Source organism: Pelodiscus sinensis, chromosome 6, assembly GCF_049634645.1.
Source record: "Pelodiscus sinensis isolate JC-2024 chromosome 6, ASM4963464v1, whole genome shotgun sequence".
In the NCBI taxonomy this organism is placed as follows: Eukaryota; Metazoa; Chordata; order Testudines; family Trionychidae; genus Pelodiscus; species Pelodiscus sinensis.
In genome coordinates this window covers 92278885-92302891 of record NC_134716.1, presented here as the reverse complement: position 1 = coordinate 92302891, position 24007 = coordinate 92278885, and the positions used below count along the sequence as shown (strand labels likewise).

At 42.5% G+C, this 24007-nt stretch overlaps 1 protein-coding gene across 5 annotated transcripts in view; it reads left to right on the top strand.

Annotated features, from left to right (window-relative positions):
- Positions 1–24007, top strand: part of IPO11 (importin 11) — a 252471-nt gene that overhangs the window by 108202 nt on the left and 120262 nt on the right. For all 5 annotated transcript variants that reach the window (XM_075932406.1, XM_006134432.4, XM_006134434.4 and 2 more), the window contains exons 21-22: positions 9218–9333; positions 10630–10706. In XM_075932406.1, coding sequence (XP_075788521.1) covers positions 9218–9333; positions 10630–10706 — 193 coding nt within the window. The remainder of the gene's footprint in view (positions 1–9217; positions 9334–10629; positions 10707–24007) is intronic.

Sequence of the window (24007 nt, the reverse complement as noted above, 5' to 3'; positions counted from 1 at the left end):
TCTGGATGCCTATAAAAGTTTTCATGATTTACTGGGAAGAGTTGCTGAGATTAACAACAGCCATATGGGGTTAGGCCAATGATCCATTGGCCTAGTGCCTTTCCACTGACAGTGGTCAGTGCCAGATTCTTCTGAGGGAATGAACAGAATATGGCTGTTTTGGGTGATCCATGCTCTCTTATACCAGTTGGAGATTTAGGGATGTCCAGAATTTGGGGTTATGTCCCTAACCAACTTTGGTTAATATCCATTGATGGACCTATCCTTCATGAACTTGCCTAATTCCTTTTTGAACCCAGTTATACTTTTTTCGTCTTAACAGTCCCTGGTAATTCATTCCAAAGATTGACTATGTATTTGTATGAAATAATATTTCTGTTTATTGTTTTATATTTGCTGCCTGTTAATTTCATTGGGTGACCACTGGTTCTTACGTTATGCAAAGGGGTAAATCACATTTTCCTATTTAATTTCTCCATATGATTTATGATTTTTATAGATGTCTCCCATTTCCCCTGTTGGTTGTCTTTTCTAAGCTGAACTGACCCAGCACTTTTAATTTCTCCTCAAATGGAAGTTCTTCCATTCCAACTAATCATTTTTGTTGATCTTCTCTTCAATTCCTCTCTCCCCAATTCTACACATTTTTTTACATGAGGTGACCAGAATTGTGTGCAGTAGTCAAGGAGTTAGTTTAGTATACCATGGATTTTAATATTTTCTGTCCTATCATATGTCATTCCTAATGGTTCCTAACTTTGTTAGCTTTTTTTGACTGCTACTGCATATTGAGCAAATGTTTTCAGAGAGCTATTCCACGTGAGGAGATGCAGGAGACCCCTCATATGTCATTGCATGTCCGATGTGCTTTGATGCCAAGGAGAGTAACTCTTTAAATTAATGAGCATTTATTGGAACTTGCTAAAAATACATGGCTGACACTAGCAACTGTCACATTAAGGGTTTTTTTTTTAAAGCAGACAAAAGGTACTAAATGCCCTATGTTCCTATGAGATGTATAAAGAGAAAATATTAAGGCTGTGATTTTTTAATATATTATTTTTGTGTAGCAGCTTTGACTTGTTTTCTTTGTTCAGGGTCTTTAAACAGAGAAGTCCTTCCTCCCTCTTGCAGAAGCATCTGTTATTTTTATGTTGAGATGCTGCTTACTACATGAAGCACTTCTTTCATCTAAAGACACATTTTGGTTCTTTCCTGATATTCAAAGATATTTTAGATTTGGCACATCTCCTTGTGTTCATTCTGTGGAAAGACAAAGGAGAAAGCATCTGCTCTAGAAAAATACATGCTTTACGAGTTTTCTATCTCATCAGAAGTTTGCTCAGAGGAATCCACTGAGACTTTCCAAGAGATGACTGCTTACCAGATGTCCTAACAAATAAAGCTCTGCACGTATCCCCAGGAAGTCAAAGCAGTTAACCCTACTGAAAAAGAAATCAGAAATAAAGGAAGAAAGTTATGAGTTGACATTTTCTTTTCTTCCATATATAACTCCTAAAAAAACAAACAAAACTAACAACATACAGACAAAGAACAAAACTAAATACAGGACTGAATGCGAAAATACAGCATAATTCAAAACCAAAGTGGATCCTGGGGTCTAAAAAGAGTTATTCCAATGATATCTCAACATAATTCAAAATCAGGCAACAAGTCCAGAGTGAAACAAAATAATAGGTTTCAAATACTGTGGTTCTGATGGAGAGCAGCTCTAAAAGTATAATTCTCAGTGATGCAGGAGTAAAGGGCCAGGAGTAGGCTTGAGATCATGTCAGGAGGGTATGCAAATATATTGTATGGAAAAGTACATAAATTCTTTGGTCATATATTCTGTAAGTAGGATGAGAATGAAAGACACTTGTCATATACATCATAAAGGTTTGGAGTTTTTTTTGTTTTTTGTTCTGTGGGGTTTTTTTCCATCTACTCTTAATCTGGTTTTAGAAACTTCTAGGTTAAAACAGACATTATAACTAATTGCATTAGCAAATAAATCTAGAAGTGATGCAGTCTTGGCCTCAGTTGAAATCAAAGGGGATTTTGATATTGACTTCAGCTAAGCCAGGATTTCATTTTAAGATTTTTTTCACCAGATAGAACATATAAAGTGAATAATTATTTGTCTTTCATATAGAAGAATATAAATGAGAGCTCTTCGGTACATTATATTTAAGAGGTTGTTACATTTTATAAAGCATCTTTTTCAGGAAATAACTTCACAATTTTATAACTGTCTTTTAAAAAGCAAATATAATCAAAAAAATTTACATTTGCCTTGCTCAGCTTTTCTAAGGCAACTACTTGGTTTTGCAGTTTAGAATATTAATAGTTGTATTATACATATTTCATATATCATGAAATTAAAAGAGAATAGATAATGTAAATGTGATGGGTTGGGTCACAGAAATCCCCTTGAGTCTATCACTTGATATACTGAAATGTCAGTGAGCCTGCCTACCTACCTTTTGTGGTGCCCCACCACTCTGTCTTGCTGAGCCAGACCCTCTTGTCTCTTTCAGCATTGGTGTAGAAGGTTTCCACCTCCAGCAGATTAATATAAACACTGAGATCAGCATAGCTCTAGGAAGGCTCAGTCAAAGGATCTTGCCACAGCAGCCAGGTGATCAGCCCCAATGGGACCAGAACTCCAGATAAATTCATCATTCTCTGTATAAAGTTTTATACAGAGCAAGCTCATAAAATATTTGCCCCCTTTATTAGTAGAAGAGAGAAATGCACAATTATCAGCTACCCCAGATAACAAATATTTACACTGAGTTTATTAATAACAAAAGTTATTTGAGTATAAAAGGTAGGATTAAAGTGGTCATAATAACGTAGATTACTAAATAAAATAAAATGAAACATGGAAGCTAAGCGTAATGCACTAATGCCACATCTTCACTACTGGGAAGACCGATGCTGTGGTGGTCAATTTTCCATAGTTTGATTTAGTAGGTCTAGTAAAACCTGCTAAATCAAATGTTAAAGGCACCCCCATCAACACCAGTATACCTTGATTCATGAGGAGTAAGACACATCGGTAGGAGATGGCTCCAAAGGTGGAATTAAGGTACGCCGACTCCAGCTACACAATTAACATAGCTGGAGTTGTATATCTTAATTCAGTCTTCCATGTAAGTATAGACAAGACCTAAGAGAACTTGTTACAAATCATAATTTCTCACCCTTGGTCTTACTTCAGGTAAAGTCCTTCTCAAGCCACAGATGTCCTTTCAAAAGGGTCAAGCAGTTCTCCTCCACCCCGTCATACAATCCTTTTGTTTCTAGGTGTTTTCAAGTATCTTCCTAGGGTGGGGAGGCAGTCAGTAAAGCCAGCTGAAGACAATCATTGTTTACTTCTCTGGCCTTATATAGAATTTCCCTAAGATGGGAAACCTTTGTTCAATTCCTCCACATCTCTGTGGAAAAGCACAAAATTCAAGATGGATTCCAGGATCAGGTGGCATGATCACATGTCCTTGAAGGGGACTCTGAGCCTCTCCTACTGACTGGTTCATAGGATAAACAAACCCATTTATAAAACATTATCTTTATCAATGAGCAATCAAGTTTCTGAAGTACCCTCATTTAGCATGTCTAGATTAGTAAAACAGGTTTATACTTCATATTTCTGACTTTAAATACAGGAATGATACATGCATACAAATAGAATATGTGCATTCAGTAGATTACAAGCTTTCTAAGGATTCCTTGCAAGAACTGTTTTTCATAAAGCATTTTCCAGTTATGCAATTCATCATAAGCATGTTATCATAAAACATAGGGAATGCCCCATCACATGTGAGGAGAATGTATGTTATGTAATTTTACAAATGTAACGAGTATGGGTCAAATACGTGTCTTGGCATGATGTTGTAGTTTTGTCTTCACTGCATTCTTATGTAGCTTTTTAAATTTAAATTTAATTTATAGGGTTTACATTAAACTACAGTGGGTTTAGTTCCTGTTATAGTTTTAGACTCAAGATAGTGAAAATCATCTCTGATGTTTTTCTGAAATTTGGTAATTCCAGGAATACACAAAGATAGCGACCACAATCACAAGTACAAAGTCTAATCACTACACATTTTGTTAAAGCATTAAATAAAGTTACAATTACCCATGCATATATAAATCATACAAAACCTACACAATGATTAAGAATGTAGTCACATTAGCATCCTCAAAGGTATTAGGGCTGTGGTTCTCAACCATAGGTCCAAGACGCTATGGGGCTGCTAAGCAGAGCCAGTGGTAGACTTGCTGAAGCTCTACTGAGACTGAAGCCTGGGGCTGTCCCCCCTGGGACTGAAGCCAAAGCCTGAGCAATACAGCTTCATGAGGACCCTTGTAGTATAGGACCCAAGGCAGTTGGCCTGCTTACTACCCCCTAATATTAGCCCTGAATCTTAAATGCAGAAAACTAGTTGTGGCACAGATGGGCCGTGCAGTTTTTACAGCATGTTTAGGAGGGGCTCAAAAAGGAAAAAGGTTGAGAAGCCCCTCTACTAGGGTCTAATGGATTTCTCAGTAGGTGATCATCAGTATAGGGGTGCTTCCTGCTGGAGCTTCATGTATGTCTCCCCTTGGGGTCTTCCTACTTTTACCAAACCTGGAAATCTCTTTTTATATTATTGATCTGACCCTGCCTAACTCCTTATTCATATTAATGAGGGTTTTAAGCCTCTTTTTCCTTATCTGTACTTCTAATCCCCCTCCCTGACTATTGGGCTGTAATATGATGGTTTCTGGGGGCTTCACCAGGATGGTCAAATCAGGGCAAATTGCTTCGAAACAGGGCTATTTACAGGAAGCTGACCCGGGCCTAGCAGTAGCCTGGCTTTCCCTGGCTGCTGAGAGCAGGGCCATGGCTGGTTTGGCCTGGTGCACTGAGGCCCAGCCTTCCCCAGCTGCCAGGGTCAGGGCCAGGCCTGGCTTGGCATGCCACTGCCTGGCCTTCCCTGGCCACCAGGACCAAGGCCAAGCCTGGTCTGAAATGCCCAGCCTGGCCTTTTTCAGCTGCAGAGCCAGAGCTGGTGTGACCTCACCCAAGAGAGGGGGGGCTAGGATTAGACTGTGGCTATGGGGGAGAGGGGTTGTAGGGAAGGAGAGAGAAAGGGTCGGGTCCAGGCTGGTGCGACTGGGGAGGTGCGGAAGGAAAAGGCTTGAGCTGGTGTGGTGGGAGAGAGGGAGAAGAGGCCCAGGACGGCATGGCTGTAACCTGACCCTGCCCGGTGGCTGGGGGGAGAGCTTGGGTTGCCTACCCTCTGCAAGAGAGGGGTTGGCGAGCATAGCGAGTAGTGGGTGCAGCCTTCTAGTATATTTAAATGTCATCGAAGAAAGAATACTAAAACAGCCCTTTCCTAGACACAAAGAATAAAAACATCTGTTAAATCAGAATTTCCACCCAACATCCTTATTATTATGCCTGACCCTAAGTACCACATACTGTATCATGCCGTCAGTTACAGATAAGGTAAAAAGACATCATCTCCCTCCCGCCCCCCACACACCTACCTGCAAAGTTTGAACAATAAGCTGTTTTTCTTACAGACCTGTGCTGCACTGGTGGTAATAGCAGGAATGGTTTCTTTGGCAAAGATCAACTGCTGCTGTTCTCAAGGTTGGCAGAACCTGACCTGCCACAAATGAACAGTTAATAATACTTTGCAATGGCTAGAGAGATGGTGGCTGCCAGAGTTGAAGCTGAGGCTGTGGTGTGGCTGGGCCAGGGCCGCAGTGCATGGTGACTGCAAGGTGAATATTATAAGATTCACCTTGCAGTCACCATGCACTGCGGCCCTGGCCCAGCCACACCACAGCCTCAGCTTCAACTCTGGCAGCCACCATCTCTCTATAATATAATAAAGGACTTTGATTTATTGTTTCCTACATCTTTGCTGTGATATTGTGGTGCTTTCTTTTCTCTGGGATGTTCCTTCATCATCAGTAGGATCTGTATCATATTCCATGCTGCCTAAAACTCATTCCTACAGTTTTAAAAAATGGAGGTAAGGGGAAATTAGCAGAGAGTAACATACAAAAGATTTTTACTTTAGTTTGTTCCTGGATAACAAGTAGAGCTGGGAAAAATGCTGAAAATTTCAGTGGGGGAAAATCCTATTTGTAAAAAAAATATATATGTATTGAGGAAAGTAAACATTTTTCATAAAAAAGGTTTGTTTTGTCAAAGGCTCAGTTTTCCTTCAGAAATTCTCAACCAGCCCTGGCAAACAGTAGTTTTGAATCAGTATGGTGAGTTGTCCATTTCCCCACTCCAGTGTTGCCACTTTTTGTGATTTTTATTATAAGACTTGCATTACTTTCCTTAAAGCCTCACTGGAAACAAAAGTTTGCATCATGTCTGCTTTCACCTTTAAAAGAAATGTATTTATAGTTCTCACTGTTGCAGAGGAAAGCTAGAAAATGTGAAGCAGATGCCACCCTAAAGGCTCAGACATCAGATGACAAATTACTTTTTTTTCTTGTTTGACTAATGAGTTGTATGCCATCATGGTAAGACTATGGCAAGTGCTTTGAGAAAAGTGGCAGTACAAAACAAAGACACACAGACAGACACACTTAAACAAATGAGCGGCAGCAACATTAATAGACCCCCAATTTCTTAAAAATGCTAACATATGTTGAATACCATATCACTAAGCCATAAAAATCCCAAAGTCTATCGAGCCCAGTATCCTGTCTTCTGACAGTGGCCAATGACAGATGTCCCAGAGGGAGTGAACAGAAACAGGTAATCAAGTGTTTTCTCTCATGTCGCCATTTCCAACCTCTGACGAAAGCTATGACCACCATTCCTGCGCATCCTGACTAGTTGCCATTGGTGAACCCATTCTCCATGAATTTATCTAGTTCTTTTTGGAACCCTGTTAAAGTCCTGGTCTTCACAACATGCACTGGCAATGTTATTCATGTTCTGATAATCTATTATTAACTACCCTTCCCATTATAAAGTCTGAGATTTTTGAACAGCTGGGGCAATCTTGCATGCCTATAGTACCTATAATTCCAGTTCCATCAAACTAGAAAGATTGCACTTTAAATGTGCTAATGTATCATTTGTAAATTAGACTTCCTTTACTTAAGCTATGCTGTACTGATATGGCCAAGATGAAATTGGGTTTTGTGTTAATATAGCCTCACTACCTACATTGAAAAACGTGGCTTACAGAGAGAGATCAACTGTTCTAACAACCCAGAAAAGCTTTTTTTTCCCTTGTCCTCATGTTTTAATTATGGCACTGTATGATTGGTTATATTGAAACTATAATGACAGGGCATATTACTGCTTTGTTTATAACATTAATATGGTTCTAACAAAATTTGCGTTCCCACATCCTACCAATGATACATTATTTTTGATATACTTCCTAGCTCAATGGCTACATGTTAGATCATGGATTCATAGAATCCTAGAACTGAAAGGAATCTCGAAAGGTCATCCAGTTAGGTTCTCTGCCTTCACGGCAAGACCAAGCACTGTCTACATCATCCCTGATAAATGTCTATCCAACCTGTTCTTAAATATCTCCACAACCTCCCTAGGCAATTTATTCTAGTGTTTAACCACCCTGGTAGTTAGAAGGTTTTTCCTAATGTCCAAACTAAACCTCCCTTGCTGCAATTTAAGCTCATTGATTCTTGTCCTATCCTCAGAGGCCAAGGAGAACAATTTTTCTCTCTCCTCCTTGTAACACTTTTAGATACTTGAAAATTGTTATCATGCCTCTGCCCCATCTTCTCTTTTCTTAACTAAACAAGTCCAAGTCTTTCAGTCTTCCCTCATGTTTTCTAGGCTTGAATCATTTTTGTTGCTCTTCTCTGGACCTTCTCCAATTTCTCCCCATCTTTCTTGAAATGTGGTGCCCAGAACTGGACACAATACTCCAACTGAGGCCTAACCAGTGCAGAGTAGAGTGGAACAATGACTTCTTGTGTCTTGCTCACAACACTCCTGTTAATGCATCCCAGAATCATGTTTGCTTTTTTTGCAACCATGTTTATAATTAGGGAATGTTAATCCCAGATTAGATTAAATTGATTTTGAAGATGTGTTAGATTATGTGGTGTGCTTTCTATGCCTCATAACCGCAGGTAGAGGTCATTCTTTATATTATTTATTTAGAAAAATCACTGTCACTATAAATATGAATTCTTGTTAGAAGAACATATATTCTTCCTGTTCCAATAACATTTCAAAACTTTTAAGGTGTGATAAAATCCAAGTAAATTTTGACAGCTTTCCCCACTTTAACATTTTTATCCCCTTTTTTCCATTAAGTATTTATAGGCTCCATCTGTGCTGTTCTAAACCTTTTCTAGAGTAACCATGATTGACATTGATATTGAAATGTTTTAAAAAATGTTTATACTGTTTATAATCAGTTTGCAAACTTTTTATAATTTTACTGCTCTCAAAATATTTGAAGAGGTAATTGAAGAGGGTTAGGAGTGATATAATATTTATATGTACCTGATGTATATAATAGTGTGTATATCATTAGTCATATAGTTTGAGATCTTTTTTTCTGCTAATAGTGCTTTGGCAAGCATCAGGGTCTATCTTAGGTCCTATCCTCTAAAAGTGATCGTGGGGTTCCTGACTCACATGACTTTAGAGGGATATTGAGTGTTAGGACTTACACTCGAGGTGTTGTGAAACCTCAACCTCTTTCTCTCACCAATTCATTATTTTTTTATCATCTCACATGTTTACCTCTAAGAGAAGAAAACAGTCCATTCTCAAATATTGCTGCTTCTAATTTCCCAGTGGATTTAAAGATAAACCTGAATGGGTATAAGGTCAACCTCAGTCAGTTTTCCCTAAGTAATGAAAGTCTAAATCAGTTTGCTGTTGTATCACCCAAAATATTTTTAAAAGTGTGGGTTTTTATACGTGTTCCAGCAATATATAGGAGCTTTTGTTATGTAGCATAGAAACTTAGTGACTGTTTTGTGTTAGGTTTATGGTTTAATTTTTAGTGTCAGTATGCTAGATGTACAGTTGTGGTGTTCCATTTCTTATTGTAAATGTGAAATGGAACTGTCCTGATTGGTGTAATGACTAGTGGTAGAAAAAAAAGTGGTAGTTGTGGCCTAAAAAACAAATACCTTGAATTTTCTCTCTCAAGTCAGATTTAAAAAATATATAATTTTTTTATTCTTCATTTAGGGATTAGGAGCAGACAGCAAGAACCTCTACCCTTTTCTACTTCCAATTATTCAGCTAAGTACAGATGTTTCCCAGCCTCCACATGTTTATCTTCTGGAAGATGGTTTGGAATTATGGTAAGTGGAAGAACCTTGCTCAGCAAGATGATATTTTTTATTTTCTCTTATTTTCCTCAAAAGAAGAGAACAGTGCACATTAACATTTTCATTACCACTACTAAAACAAATTTGCCTAGAAACATATATGTAATATGCACACTAACTTGATCATGGGGCTAGCAGAGCAAATTGTGGATCCTTGCTACTTTGACTAGTGGAGGAGTTGCTATGTTTTAAGGGGTGAAATACAGGCAAATAATATTTAAGAACTGCTGCTGTTTGTTGAACAAACTAGTTTAAAAAAAACACACAAAACCATTCAGAGACAGATTTTACTGGGAGGATCAAATTGCTCATAATATTAGAGAGAGATAAAATTATAGAAAATAGTGATTCAAGCTGAATTAATGTCCTCCTCTGCAAGGTTCCTATGGCAGAAAATTGGCATCCTAATTACAAACCACATATGCAAGTCTCTAAAATAAGCTCTCTTTACTTATAACAAACAGTAAGCTTTTTAAACATTTTTTTGGGGAGTACTGGTAATCCTGAAACATAGGATGCTTGATGCTGTTTCTAAGTCAGTGCCATAATGCACTTTAAGTTTACCAGTTCATGGGTCCTGGATACTTTATAGCAGTAATGGTGTTGAAAATAATACAGAAGGTTTTACTATCTGAGCCTGTAGTGTTTTTTTCAATCATGTGCTTTGCTTATAAACATAATTAGAAATGTCATTGCTTTTTCATCCATAGGAATTAAAAATTGGAATATGGAATGATGAATGTAGTTTGTTACCACCTGATTGTCACCAATATAAGATATTACACCCCAGAACAATGATATTTTGAGGGGGAAAAGAGACATTTCTGTTGCATGGATTTCTTTAACTGGTAACTGTTTGAAAATTCTTGGAAGTCTAGAATGCTACTTACTATGTTGTCCTGATGCACATAGCATGTGATTTTTATCCACCTGACCTGCCCATTAATTCTTTGTGGTTACTTAGAACATTCCAAATCTCTGAGCAACTTCAAACAGCCATCATTTAAAAATAAAAAGAGAGGCCTAACAGTGTTTCCTTTTTTCCTCATTTTTGAACCACCAGAACCAGCAAATGTTCCACAGACCAGCAATGTGAGAAATACTATTTTGAAAGATAAGAATTTCAGATCATTAGGGTATTCTTCATTTGGAGAGATTTTGTGTTACCAGGATATGACTATTTTTATACCTGTCAAAACAGTTTCTCTTAATATGTTTATTATGCAAAACAGGGAATTAAATATAATCTACTATTTAATCTACTATTAGGTTAGTGACATTGGAGAATAGCCCATGTGTTACTCCTGAGCTGCTGCGAATCTTTCAGAATATGTCTGCCCTTCTTGGTGAGTCTTAATAAAGTCTTCTGCTTTTAACATGATTAATGTTCTAATAGTAAAATAACTAAAGCAGTTAGAAGTTGAGAGATCAAAATTCTTACTATTCAAAATGTTTGAACAAGCTTTGACTGACTTCAAGAATTTCCATTTTCTTACACCCTGATTGTGTTTAAATAAATAAACACTTACTTAAGGAGGCAAAGAAACAAACTGCAGGCAATGCTTTTTATTAATGGACTATTTCCTAGTTAAAGAGAGAGAGTGGTACAGCCAGTCTCTGACTTACGACCACCTCCACTTACGACCAAAGCAGTCGTAAATGCGGTCCCCAAGTTACGAACGCGACCCGCGCTTACGAACAGTGCGGTTGCCATGTAACTCAATCGGATCCGAGTTACGAACACTTCTAGTTATGGCCAAGTGTTTGGTCTGTAACTCATTCGTAACTCGGGGACCAGCTGTATTCTGAACCAGTTGAAATCAGTTGAAGATTTGGCACTGACTTCAGTACGTCCAAATACCAAATACCTGCTTGATGGTAGGCTAAATTTGATAGGTATTTCTGCACAAGTATCTATTTGTTCTCCAGGATGTAGTTTTTATTGTTGAGGCTGTGTGTTCTTAAAGGCATGTATTTCACAAAAGAGTCTGTAGACCTTAAGTTTGGAGAATATATTATTTTTATACATGCACTATGAGTGCTATTTAAAAAGAATTAACTGAAGTTGCTTAGCAGCTGAGTTGTACTTGACTATTAATTATGGAAATGTAATTCAGCCAGAGATATGTCATTTGCTCACTTATATAAAAAAACTGATTTTGACTTCACAGAGTTCCATCAAGCCTGCATAGTTACTGGTTTTATAAAAGCCGTTCAAAGCTTAACACCATATCAAATAATTAAAATTTGTTTGTGTGCAGAAAATCGCTGACTGTTCTAGTTGCTTAAACAGATGACAATCCTACATGCTATTCAGAAAAACATAAAGGATTAGTGGTTCCATTCTAAATCATTAATGATCAGGTTGTAAATTTTCAAAATATCTGTATGTGTCTTGAAGTAATTTAATCAGGGAGTAATGAAATTAGATGAGATAGGTTTGTATGCATGTCAGTGAAATATAACGTCTTCTCAGAGTGACTGCTCACGTGTACATGTAACCCACACACTTAGTGTGGTTCACTGTCCCATGTAGTGGCACTTAGACCGCTAACAGCAACGGATAAAAACAAGAGACCTCTACAGCGTGGGCTGAGAGCCAGCTGGCTTTTAGCTCAAAGGGTAGAGGCTCCTACACTAATCTCCAGATGTCCCAGATTAAAATTTTCCTGGTGGCGGTTACAAGTGAGGGCTTGTCCAGGATCTCAACTGGGCCTCTGAAGCTTGGGGACGTGCTTCCTCCTCTAGGGGAAGTATGTAACCCACATACCTAGAGTGGTTCACTGTCCCATGTATGGCACTTGGACTACTTAGAGCAACAGATTTGAACTTAGGATCTCTGGAGCTTAGTATAGGAGTCTGTACCACTTGAGCTAAAAGCCATCTGGCTCTTAGTCCGGGCTGTAGAGGTCTCTTGTTCTTGTTTGTTGCTATATGTGGTCTAAGTGCCACTACATGGGACAGTGAACCACACACGATGTGTGGGTTACACACACATATTGGACACGTTGCATGCACGGCCGCAGAAGATTTTCTCTGAGGTCGGCTATGGCATCCCCTGTGGTGAAACATTTCTGGCATCGTAAATGATGTGTTATCATTAGTAGTAGTTAGTTTTGGGGGGGTTCCCCCTCCTGCTGTTCGTGCTCCTGGGACATGCAATGGCCCCAGGGATTCAAACTGTGTGCAAAGTGCGGCAAGTATCTGCCCACAGATAATCCGCACACTGTCTGCCTAAAGTGTTTGGGGGAAAAGGCCATTTGCAAGATAAGTGTAACACAGGCTGAACCTCTCTAATGCAGCACCTTTGGATTATGATCGGTGCTGAACCAGAGAATTTGTCGAACCATCAGAGGTCAGTATTGTCTAGCAGCATTACCAACACTTTCACTGCTTATTGGACTCTTAGAAGACATATAGGGGTAAATTAGAGCTAAATAACAGCACAGAACACTGAGGGCCAGGACTGGTGATAGTAAGCAAACTTTATGGGACCGCGGGACCCATAATAAGTGGACATCCAGCTAAGTAAAATCAAGCAGGACCACGGATATTGCCAGAGCGGAAAGTGCAGGATAGAGAGGTTCAACCTGTATTTGCTAGGGATTTAAGCCGTGGGTTAAAAGAGAGAGGAGCTAACTGCTTAAACTGCTCATGGAGTCAGCCTCTGGGCAGGAGGCTTCAGCACTGTGTCCAGAAGAGCACAGGGCTCACTAGCAGAGATAGGTTCACCTTCCCAGCATTGGTCTCATTCTACTGTGCCATGGAAAAAGAAGCGGACAGACTAGGGTCATTCCCCCTTCAGGAGGTCTAGTGAGGCCTCAGAGTCATCCTGTACTCTGCCCAGACTGAGTCGCTTGATCCTGGCACCATCGACTCTGGGCCTGAGGGCAGGTCTGTCATGTCCAGTGTTAGTAGTGTCTCCCGTGCTAGTGGTGGCGGAAGAGGACTTAGATCTTCCCTTCACACCGGACTTATTTGAGGCCACATGAAACCTCATTGAACTCAGGGCACTGGCTCAATTCGAGAAACGCTTGCCCTGACTTTTTGGCACTAGCAGCACTGACCACAATGATGTGATGGCACTGCTTTCCAAATGCTTCTCAGCCCTGCCACATGTGTTCCATTTGGTACCTGGACCTACACCCATGGCACTGCTTCTGGCACCCCTGTGCCTCCACCACTAACCCCAGCACCAAGGACATGTTCATCACTGCCACTGTCTCGAATCTCCACAGACATTCTCCTCATTACTGATCACTGGCACTGTCTGGTTCAACTCCTCTCTGGTTAGTGTTGAAGTACATGTCAGAATTAGAGGGCTGAATCCCTCGTGCCTGGAGCTCTTGGTCCTGTTCCTGCTCATGACATCAGTATCCAGAGGCTTTTGTGGCACCAGAACAGTCCTGGCCTCCTCAATGGCAGGCACTTATTCAGTTGCCATTTTGGACCCTGTGGGCTTACCTCCAAGGCCAACGACCTTCCAGTGCTGCCTTAGTGGCACCTTAAGCCCAAGTGCCACCCTGTGCCTCTTTGGTGGCTACAGATCTTCTCCCACGGAGGACCTTGTGAGACAAGAGGGGAAATGTACCTTTAGTGGTCCCACTGCAAACAACTCTCTCTGTCCCTCAACCTGAAGGGGAAATTAAGAGGGACCTGGTGGGCCAAGACAATCCTTTTCCCATGGTGGTCTCATCCTTGTCATCGCCAGATGAAGCAGTGGCAGGTACCGCCCTTTTCCCTCCTTCTGTGGATTCTTAGGCTTACCAGGATCTGCTCAGATGTGTGGCCCAGGACCTCAGCCTCCTGCTGAGGAGGTCGTCAGTGAGTCTGACCCGATCGTGGATATTCTTTCTCCAGAGGATCCAGCATTGGTGGCTGTGCCTCTCATTAAATGTATCCAGATCACCACCATGGTGCTCTGCTAGACCCCAGAATTGAATGTGACCATAGCCAAAGGGGTTGAGAGGCACTACTTTGTGCTGTAGAGGGAGTGTCTATATTGACCCCCAGCTGGGGTCATTGGTGTGGTGTATGCTGTGAACCACCATGAGCATTAAGGTCAGCCCAGACCTGCCCTGAGAAATAAGGTTGCTCAAATGCGGAACCTGTTTCGGTGCAAGGTTTATTTGACTGGGTGTTTCAGTTGCGGGTCTTGAACCTCAGTTGTTATATATTCAACTCCTGGTACATGCTCTCCAAATTCCAGGAACTTCTCCCATCATAAGCCAGATAGGAGTTTGTGATGGTTCTGCAGGAAGGCTGTACGGTCACCAGGCAACCCTGGACTCTGCTGACTCAGTTACACATACTATGGTCACAGCTATTACTATATGCTGTAGCTCATGGCTGTAGTTGTCTTGTTTACCAGTGGAGATAGAGTGTACCATTCAGGACCTGTCATTCAATGGGGTGGGCCTATTCACTGAGAAGAGGGACTCACCTCGATAGTCTTACGGACTCTAGAATCATCCTGAAGTCTCTGGGCATCCATACACCGGCCCCTCAGTGGCACCAGTTTAAACTGCACCTGCTTTTCTGCTTTTACTCTGGCCCTCCCAGGCAGGACCATAGGACTCATAGAAGTAGAGACAATAATATACAGAGCTGTCTTTGATCCTCATGTGTTCTGAGGCAGGATGCCTCTAAGCAGCCACCAGGTCCTAAGCTGCAATTTTGAGGGTGCTCCTGAGGATGAAGCCCTAGCATCCATGGATCTTTTCCTGCCATTTGTGAAACATCTGTCCCACTTCTACCATCCCTGAACCCAAATTACCCCAGACTGCTGGGTCTTGACCTGGTGGTCCTGAGCATATTCTGTCTAGCTCTCTACCCTTTCTTCCACACACACTCCTCCCGCCACTTCAGTGTCGCTCTCCTTATCCAGGAGGTGAGGTTGCTCCTTGCTCTGGAGGCAATAGAGGCGGTTCTGTAGGTGTTCAGGGTCAGGGGGGCTTACTTCTGGTACTTTCTCATTCTGAAGGCACAAGGGGGCTGTGCCCCATCCTAAATCTCAGAAACCTGAATGTGTTCATAAGAAAGCTCAAGATTTTCATGGTTTCTTTGGCCTCAATTATCCCCTCACTGGATCTGGGGAACTGTACATGGCCCTTGATTTCAAAGATGCATGCTATCATAATTCCATCATTCTGGCCCTTCCTCTTTTTTGTAGTGGCGCACCATCTCTATCAGTTCATTGTGCTGCCTTTTGGCCCGGCCATAGCACTGACATGGATAGTGGTGGTGGCCACATTCCTGTGCAGGAACTGTGTGCAGAACTTTCCATATTTGGATGACTGGCTTATCAAGGGCAAGTCCCAGGAGCAGGTGCTCTGGTATGTGGAGCTGTTCAGGGCCATGTTTTCTATTTTGGGTGCCAAAATCCACTTTCATTCTCACTCACGGAATTATGTTTATTGGGGCCCTTCTTGATGTCTCTTAAGTGACAGCCTCCTTACCTGAGGCCTGATTTCAGGTCATATCCAGCATTATCAATGGACTTTAACAAAGCCTGACTGCTACTGTGTGCAGCTTCATGAGGCTTATTGGACACATGATCTTCTGCACCCATGTCCTCCATCATGCTCATTTACACCACTCTAAACATGGCTGGCATTGGTGTTCAAGCCTTCCCGAGACTCTTCAGACCACGTGGTCACTCCTCTGCTAACAGTCCTGCATTCCCTCAACTGGTAGTGCCAACAATTATACCATGGATGTGATATGCACAGGGGTCCTCTTCACCAGCCTGCAGCTGGAGATTACTTTGGTAATGGATGCCTTGAACACAGGTTTGGGAGCACACCTGAACAATCGTTGAACACAAGGCCTGTAGTCATGCACGGCACTGGCATTGCACATTGATGTCAGGGAGCTCAGAGAGGTGTCTCGCTTAGTGGGTGTTTCAGTCTTACCTCTGGGACAAATGTGTTATGGTCCTGACAGACAACATTGCAGTCACATTCTAGATCAGACGACAGGATGGTGCTTGCTCATCTCCCCTTTGCCAGGAAGCTATCCTCTTGTGGGACCTTTGCTTTCATCACAACATTCAGCTGCAAGCCTCATACCTCCCTTGTACATTGAACAGCCTTGCAAACCGTATCAACTAGTCTTTTCAATCTTACAAGTGAGCCCTAAGGGTAGACAAGGCCCTCACTATTTTTCACGAGTGCGGTCATCCCCAGGTGGATCTGTTTGTGACCTGCCTCAACAGAAAATGCCCACAACCTGATGTCCATATTAGATGTTTTACACCTGTCATGGACAGGGTAAGCAGGTATGTGTTTCCCTCATTCAGATTAATAACCAGGGTCCTCCTCAAAATACAGCAGAACAGAGCAGCAGTTTTACTCATACAACCATCATGGCCCCAATAGGAGACCAGGATGATGACACTCCCTCTCTTCCCCAACTTCATAACACGGGATTATGGCCAGCTGCAGTACCCAAACCTGGAGTTGCTCCATCTCAGTGTGGAATCTCCATGGCTAAACCAGCTCAGGCTCCAGTGTTCAGACTTGGTTAGGGAGGTCTTAATGGGCATCTGTAAGCTCTTTACTTGGGCCACTTACCTCTCTAAATGAAGAGGTACTCTCTTTGGTGTCTCAATAGGGACAACTATTGAGCATGCCATTGGCCCCTACTTTTGGACTATCTCCTTCACCTGAAACGCCAGGGTCTGGCAGTATTGTCCATTAAGATCTATTTGGCACCAGTTTCAGTCTTCCATCCAGGTACAGTCCCTATGTGGGGACCCAGTGGCGGATTGTTCCTTAAACGGCTGGACCAGCTCTACCCTCAAGTGAGAAAAAAAGTTGCCACCTTGGAACCTGAATTTGATCCTCTCTTGATCATGGCTCCCCCATTTGAGCCCCTGGCTACCTGCTTTCCAGCCTACCTCTCGTATAAAGTGGCCTTCCTGGTAGCTATTACTTCTGCCTGAAGGGTGTCGGAGTTGCAGGCCCTTACCTCTGAGCACTCATACACTGTTTTCGATAAAGTGCAGCTGTGCCACAACCCCACCAGTCTGACAAATGAGGTTTCACCCTTTCACGTCAATCAGGACATCTTTTTCCCTGTTTTCTTTACAAAACCCCATGCCAGACAGGGACAGGGGCACTATACTTCCTGGATTTAAGACCTGCCCTTCCCTTTTATATCAAGAGTACCAAACCATTCCTCAAGTTGACCCACTCTTCACTTCTTTTGAGGAATGTATCAAGGGCCTCCTGATTACATCACAGCGCCTATCGTCCTGGATGTATGTATCAAGCTTTGCTAACCAAGGTGTCAGCTCCACCTATTCCAGTGCATTCCAGCAGGGTGCAAGCCTCTTTGGTGGCTTTTCTGGCACAAGTCTCTATTTGGGACATCTCTGTAGGGTGGTAATGTGGTCGTCTGTGCACACACTTTCATGGCTCTTTACACCATTACCCAGCAGGCACGGAATGAAGCTGTGTCCAGCAGAGTTATCCTGCACTCAGCAACAAGTTGAGGTCCAATCCCTTCTGTGTACAAACTGCTGGTAAGTCACATATTAGAATGCACATGAGCAATCACTCAAAGAATAAAGAATGGTTACTTACCTTTTGTAACTGTTTTCCTTGCGATGGGTCTATTCCAGACCCTCCTGCCTTTCCCTTGTTGGACTGTCCTGGCAAGAAGGAGCCGAGTAGAAGTTGATTTGGCAAAGTTGGGTCTGCAGGGATATCTATATCTGTATAGATATATCTATAAATAAAATATGAGTGAGAGATATGACACAAGGGAGGTGTCACCACAGGAGGTGCCACAATCAACCAGACAGAAATGGCAAGGGAAAACCTTCTGTGCACACAGCGTGTGCATACATATTGGAAAGGACATGAGAAACACATCTCCAAAAGCAACAGTTACAAATGGTACCTAACCATTCTTCTTTATTGCTGAAACTTTATGGGATTAAATTATTGAGAAACAGTATATTTTTAAAAAAACAAAAACTGGTCTGGTAGCACTTTATAGCCTAAAAAAAACATGTAGATGGTATCATGAGCTTTGTGGGCACATCCCACTTTTTCAGATGACTGGAGTTTTTAGTTTAGGATGTGCAGACCCAAAATAAATAGGGGAGAAGAGGGAAGAAAAAAAAGGAGGGAGAGGCAGGAAACAAGTAGCAGAGGTTATGAAAAAATCAAAGGGAAAAACAGGAAGGCCGAAGGGTCATCTTTAACTGAAGATGGGCCAGTTAAAATGAAGCAGATAAGGATCAAAATCAATAGATGAGGGGTTACTAACACAGGAATCTACACAAACTGTTGTTTGCACCTTCATTGATTGTTAGGTTGGTAATGGCCCAGCCTCCCCTCATCACGATTGAGTCAATTAGCATGAAAATTGAACTTACAGATAAACTGTAATTCCAACACTTTTCTGTGTATCTGGTTGGTAGAGTGAGTTTGTGACAAAATGTCCACCTGGAGATTTTTTTTAAAGAGTGATTAGGTAGATTGAAGTGCTGTCCAACAGGTTTGTGTATGTTCTCTTTATGTATATCTGATTTATGTCCATTGATTATTTCTTGTAGGGACTGTCCAGTCTGTCCAATATATATAGCAGTGGGGCATTGCTGGCATTTGATGGCATCAATCACATTACTGGATGTGCAGTTGAATGATCCATTGATTTGGGAGCCTATATTATTGGCTCCTTTTTTTTTTTTTCTCCTTTTTGTGTAACTGTTTGGAGAAATTAAAAATTCTGCAGTAATTTTTAGAGGGGGAATGTGGCTGCGGTAATATCTTTTATTGGACTAATTTATATTGAGAGAGAGACAGGATTTTGAATTTACACAGAGGACTTCTTTTGGTCTAGGAAACTTATCCATATAGGTCTGTAGATCAGACCCAATATATAGTTACTCAGAGGTTTGAAAAACTCACCCCCTGAATGACATCGTTATACTGACTCAACCCCTAATGTAGGCAGCACTATGTCAGCTGGAAAAAGTGTCCCATCAACATAGCTACTGCCTCTCTGGGAGGTAACTGCCCTGCTGGGAGGATTAATTGTGCTAACCATGAGAGCTCTCGCCCACTGATGTAGATTGTCTTCATTAAATTGGTACAGTGGCAGAGCTGCATTTATGCAGTTTTAAGAGTAGACTTGAGCTTAAAGTGGTGGTTGTCAAACTTTTTTGGCCAAGGCCCACCCTGCTCAATGTAGACCTTTCTGTGGAGCACCAGCTAACCATACATGATGACAAAACAGGTGCGGGTGAAGGGGCAGACTCTGGTTGGGAGATATGGTGCAGGAGTGGACTGGGGGAGCCACCACACAGACTCCAGTGGCCCTACTAGCTTCACAGCCCCACCAGCTGCAGGCTCTGAGCCCCCTTTTCCTCCCAGCCTCCAGCAGCCCACAGGCTGCCCATTACTCCACTGGTTTGTAGATAGTTTTCATATTTACATGTCCATCTCTCAGTTGCTGGACACTTCCAGTTAATACTGCTTTTATACCCTTTGAATGTCTCATTTTGGCAATATAGCATTGTCCAAGTGGTCATGATGACTGATCAGCGTATACATTCAACGGTTGCTGTCAGAGGATGACCTGCGCTAATTGGAGAGCCACCCTCTGGTGCTGACGTGGCACCACGAGCTGAGACCGCTCCTCCTGGGTCAGAGGGTCTTTGCTGAGGTGATATAAGTGACCCAAGTATGAACCCTGACCTGAAACTGTCATCTACTACTGCAACCCGAGACCAATTCATAGTGGGGCTGTATTGCTTGCTGGGAGTCCTTCTACACGCTGTTGACCTGTGCCACTTGTTCAAAGGCGCAAACTATCATGGAGTACGCCCATTGGTCCCGGCCAAAGTCAGCACTGGGATACAGTATTGAGGATCCGTGTTCCCCTTGAGGCAATGGCGGCAGCTGGATCTGAACTGAAAACTCTGCCCTTCTCAGCCCCTCCAGTACCTCTTCTGTCTGTCCTGGGGTCTCCGTGTTTTTGTCTCCGCCATCCACCAAGTCTCCTGGGAAAAACGTGCTGTTGGACGAGGGTCTATCCACACCCAGAATTGATGAGCGATCCAGTGCTGGGGCCCGATCATGACCAATGTGGTCAGCTTAAGGGGAGACCATGGGTGGTCACAAGATTCCCAAACACAGACTTTCCCAAAGTTGCATTCTGTGTCTGTGCAGTCCCGTTGCAAGAGCCCATACTGGCTGCAGCAGAAGCAGCGTCCCACTATGACCATCAGACAGACTTCTCATGTAAAGGCCTGCAGCTGCTGCTTTAGTTTCCCCAAGGACCACCTGGGCCTAGTAGCACCCCAGGTGGCCCAATGCAGTCTTCTGGGCCTAGCAGTGGCCTGGGCAGCCCAGGCCAGTTCTCCCTTCTAGGATGGGCAGTTGGGCCTTTCTCCTGTAGAGCTTAGGCCAAGCATCTGAAGTATTTTGTGGCTGGGCTAACCGAGCTCTGAAATTGTTCTCATTTATTCCCAACCCTGCCTTCCTGCGGGTGGGGCTGGTGACTCTGGTCCCACCCACCAAGCGGTTTTAGGGAGCCATCCCTGTTTTGGGTCAGAGGGAGGCCAAGCTGCCTCAGTATACACTACTATTGTAATTTAGGAAAGATGTATTTTTTTCTGGCTTGTAGACTCAAGAAAACAAATATGCAATAGTTTTTAGATGACAAAACTATCTTGTATATAACTTTCTTTTTTTCTTTAAATGAAAGTTTACTTTTTCCCAACTGAAAAACCTATAGGAAAACCTGTTTCTGAGATTCTCTACTTTCCTTGAAGAACATGCAGGGAAGGGATGAGGAAGAATTAAATAAATGTGATATCTATTTGCTTCTCCTTGTGATAGATTTGTGTGTGTATTTATAACATTGTGAGAGTTTTCAGTATTCATTTTAAATAATTGCTGAGACAAACAATTATGGGATTTTATGTGGCTGTCAAATTGAATCAGTAAGAAATGACTTCTACATGTGTTTCTTTTTATTAACAAAGAAAACAGCTTTGACTAAGAATAAGGCCATGCTGATACAGTACATATACTATCTACTGTATATTTGACAGTTATGACTGAAGTAATGAACAAGTAGGGGAAAAACTTTTTATTGAAAAGTTTTTCTTGAAACTACCAATTTTGAATGTCAAACAGCTGTTTTCCTCTAACTTGTTTGCTTTTTTTTGTTTTCAAATTCAGGTGAAGAAAAGTTATCGATATTACTGACAGTCCTGTTCTTCGTCTAAAAGTCATTATTTATATATTGACTCTTGACACACAAAAAGATAAAATCATAGAATCATAGATTCTTCTTCGAGTGATGTCCCCATGGGTGCTCTTCTGTAGGGGTCTGGCTCATCCCGGTGCCACAGATGGGAGATTTGAAGAGCAGTAGTCAGTCAGACTGCGCATGCGCAATTAGCATCTCGCACCATTTTATTCATGCATGCAGTCCGGCTCCCGCCAGTTCCTTCGTTGCCGTCCTCGGTCGCAGACAGAGTGAGCTCCTCTCCTCAGCCTGTTTAGTCAGAATAAAAAAATTGTAGTTTGTTCCTGTTAGTTTTTGTTATAGTTACTCTCATAGTTAGTTATTAGATCTCCGTTTATAAAAAAAAAAAAAAAAAGAACACAACATAAAGGAAGAATTCTTGAACTTGAGGGGAACACGGTCATCTTCCTCACACAATGCTGGCTTCACTGGGTTTTAAAAAATGTAATTCTTGCCGTGAACCCATGCTGGCATCGGACAGGTACTCCTCTTACATAAGATGCCTGGGAGAGGCACATATACCACAAAAGTGCCCACGCTGTTCAAAGCTCACTGCCAGGTCTTGCCAAGACAGAGAGATGTGACTTTGCATGCTCGTTTAACAAAACACTCCAACATTCATACTCAACAACTGCAGCTCCTTCTGACCCTTCACGGCCCCAAAAACGCAGGGCCTCTTCCCCAGCTACTGGGTCTTTGTCAAAAAAGTGCACGTCTCTGTCTTGCTCTTTGCCATTGGTACCCATAAGTAGGGTCAGCACCATGGATAAACCCGGTACTTTTGGCACTGCCTCTGCTTGCCCAAAGGCTCACTCAGACCTGAAAATCCATTCCGCCACACTGTCGGTGCTGATTACAGGAGCCGACTTGGCACCCTGAACCAAAGGCTTCATCAGCACCGGCAGCTGCCTCTGCAACGACCCCTGCACTGGCATGGGCATCTCTTTCCTTCCCGGCACCGGAACCATTGTCATGGAGGAAGGCATGTGCAAACTCCGATAGACCTCGTAGTCCTACTCCTTCTTCACCAACCTTCTCGCCAGCACCGTCCTCTTTACCACCGGTATCGCGGTCATCACTTCCATGCCACAAGTCTCTCCATTACCGCTGACGCTGGGACGTACTTTCCGTTGTACAGACATCTTGAGACAAATATCTCCCTCTCCTCCCCCCTCTAGAGGATTAATGAATCATAGAATCCTAGAACCATGGAGCTGGAAAAGACCTCAGAAGGTCATCAAGTCCAGCCCCCTGCTCTAGGCAGGACCAATCCCAACTAAATCAACCCAGCCAGGGCTTTGTCAAGCCGAAACTTAAACACAGCTAGGGAAGAAGACTCCACTACTTCCCTAGGTAACCCATTCCAGTGCTTCACTACTCTCCTAGTGAAATAGTTTTTCCTAATATCCAACCTGGACCTTTCCCACCACAACTTGAGACCATTACTCCTTGTTCTGCCATCTGTCACTACTGAGAACAGCCTTTCTCCATCCTTTTTAGAACCTCCCTTCAGGAAGTTGAAAGCTGCTATCAAATCCCCCCTCACTCTTCGCTTCTGCAGACTAAACAGACCCAACTCCCTCAGCGTCTCCTCATAGGTCATATGCTACAGCCTCCTAATCATTTTGGTTGCCCTCCGTTGGACCCTCTCCAATGCGTCCACATCCTTTTTGTAGTGGGGGGTCCAGAACTGGACACAATACTTGAGATATGGCCTCACCAGACCTGAATAAAGGGGAATAATGACATCTCTGGATCTCCTGGCAATGCTCCTCCTAATGCAACCTAATATACCATTAGCCTTCTTGGCTAGAAGGGCACACTGTTGACTCATATCCAGCTTCTCATCCACTGTAAGCACCAGGTCCTTTTCTGCAGGACTACTACTTAACTGGTTGGTCCCCAGCCTGTAACTATGCTTGGGTTTCTTCCGTCCCAAGTGCAGGACTCTGCACTTGTCCTTGTTGAACCTCATCAGATTTCTTGTGGTCCAATCCTCCAATTTGTCTAAGTCATTCTGGACCCTGTCTCTGCCTTCAAGCGTATCTACATCTCCCCCTAGCTTAGTGTCATCTGCAAACTTGCTGAGGGTGCAATCCATCCCCTCATCCAGGTCATTAATAAAGATACTGAACAAAACCGGTCCTAGACCAAACCTTGGGGCACTCCGCTAGAAACCGACCGCCATCTTGACATCGAGCCGTTCATCGCTACCTGCTGGGCCCTGCCTTCTAGCCATCTTTCTATCCATCTTACCATCCATTTATCCAATCCACATTCCCTTAACTTGTTGGCAAGAATATCGTGGGAGACCATATACCTTGACTTTAGCAAGGCTTTTGATAGCACATCCACTGACTTTCCCACGTCCACA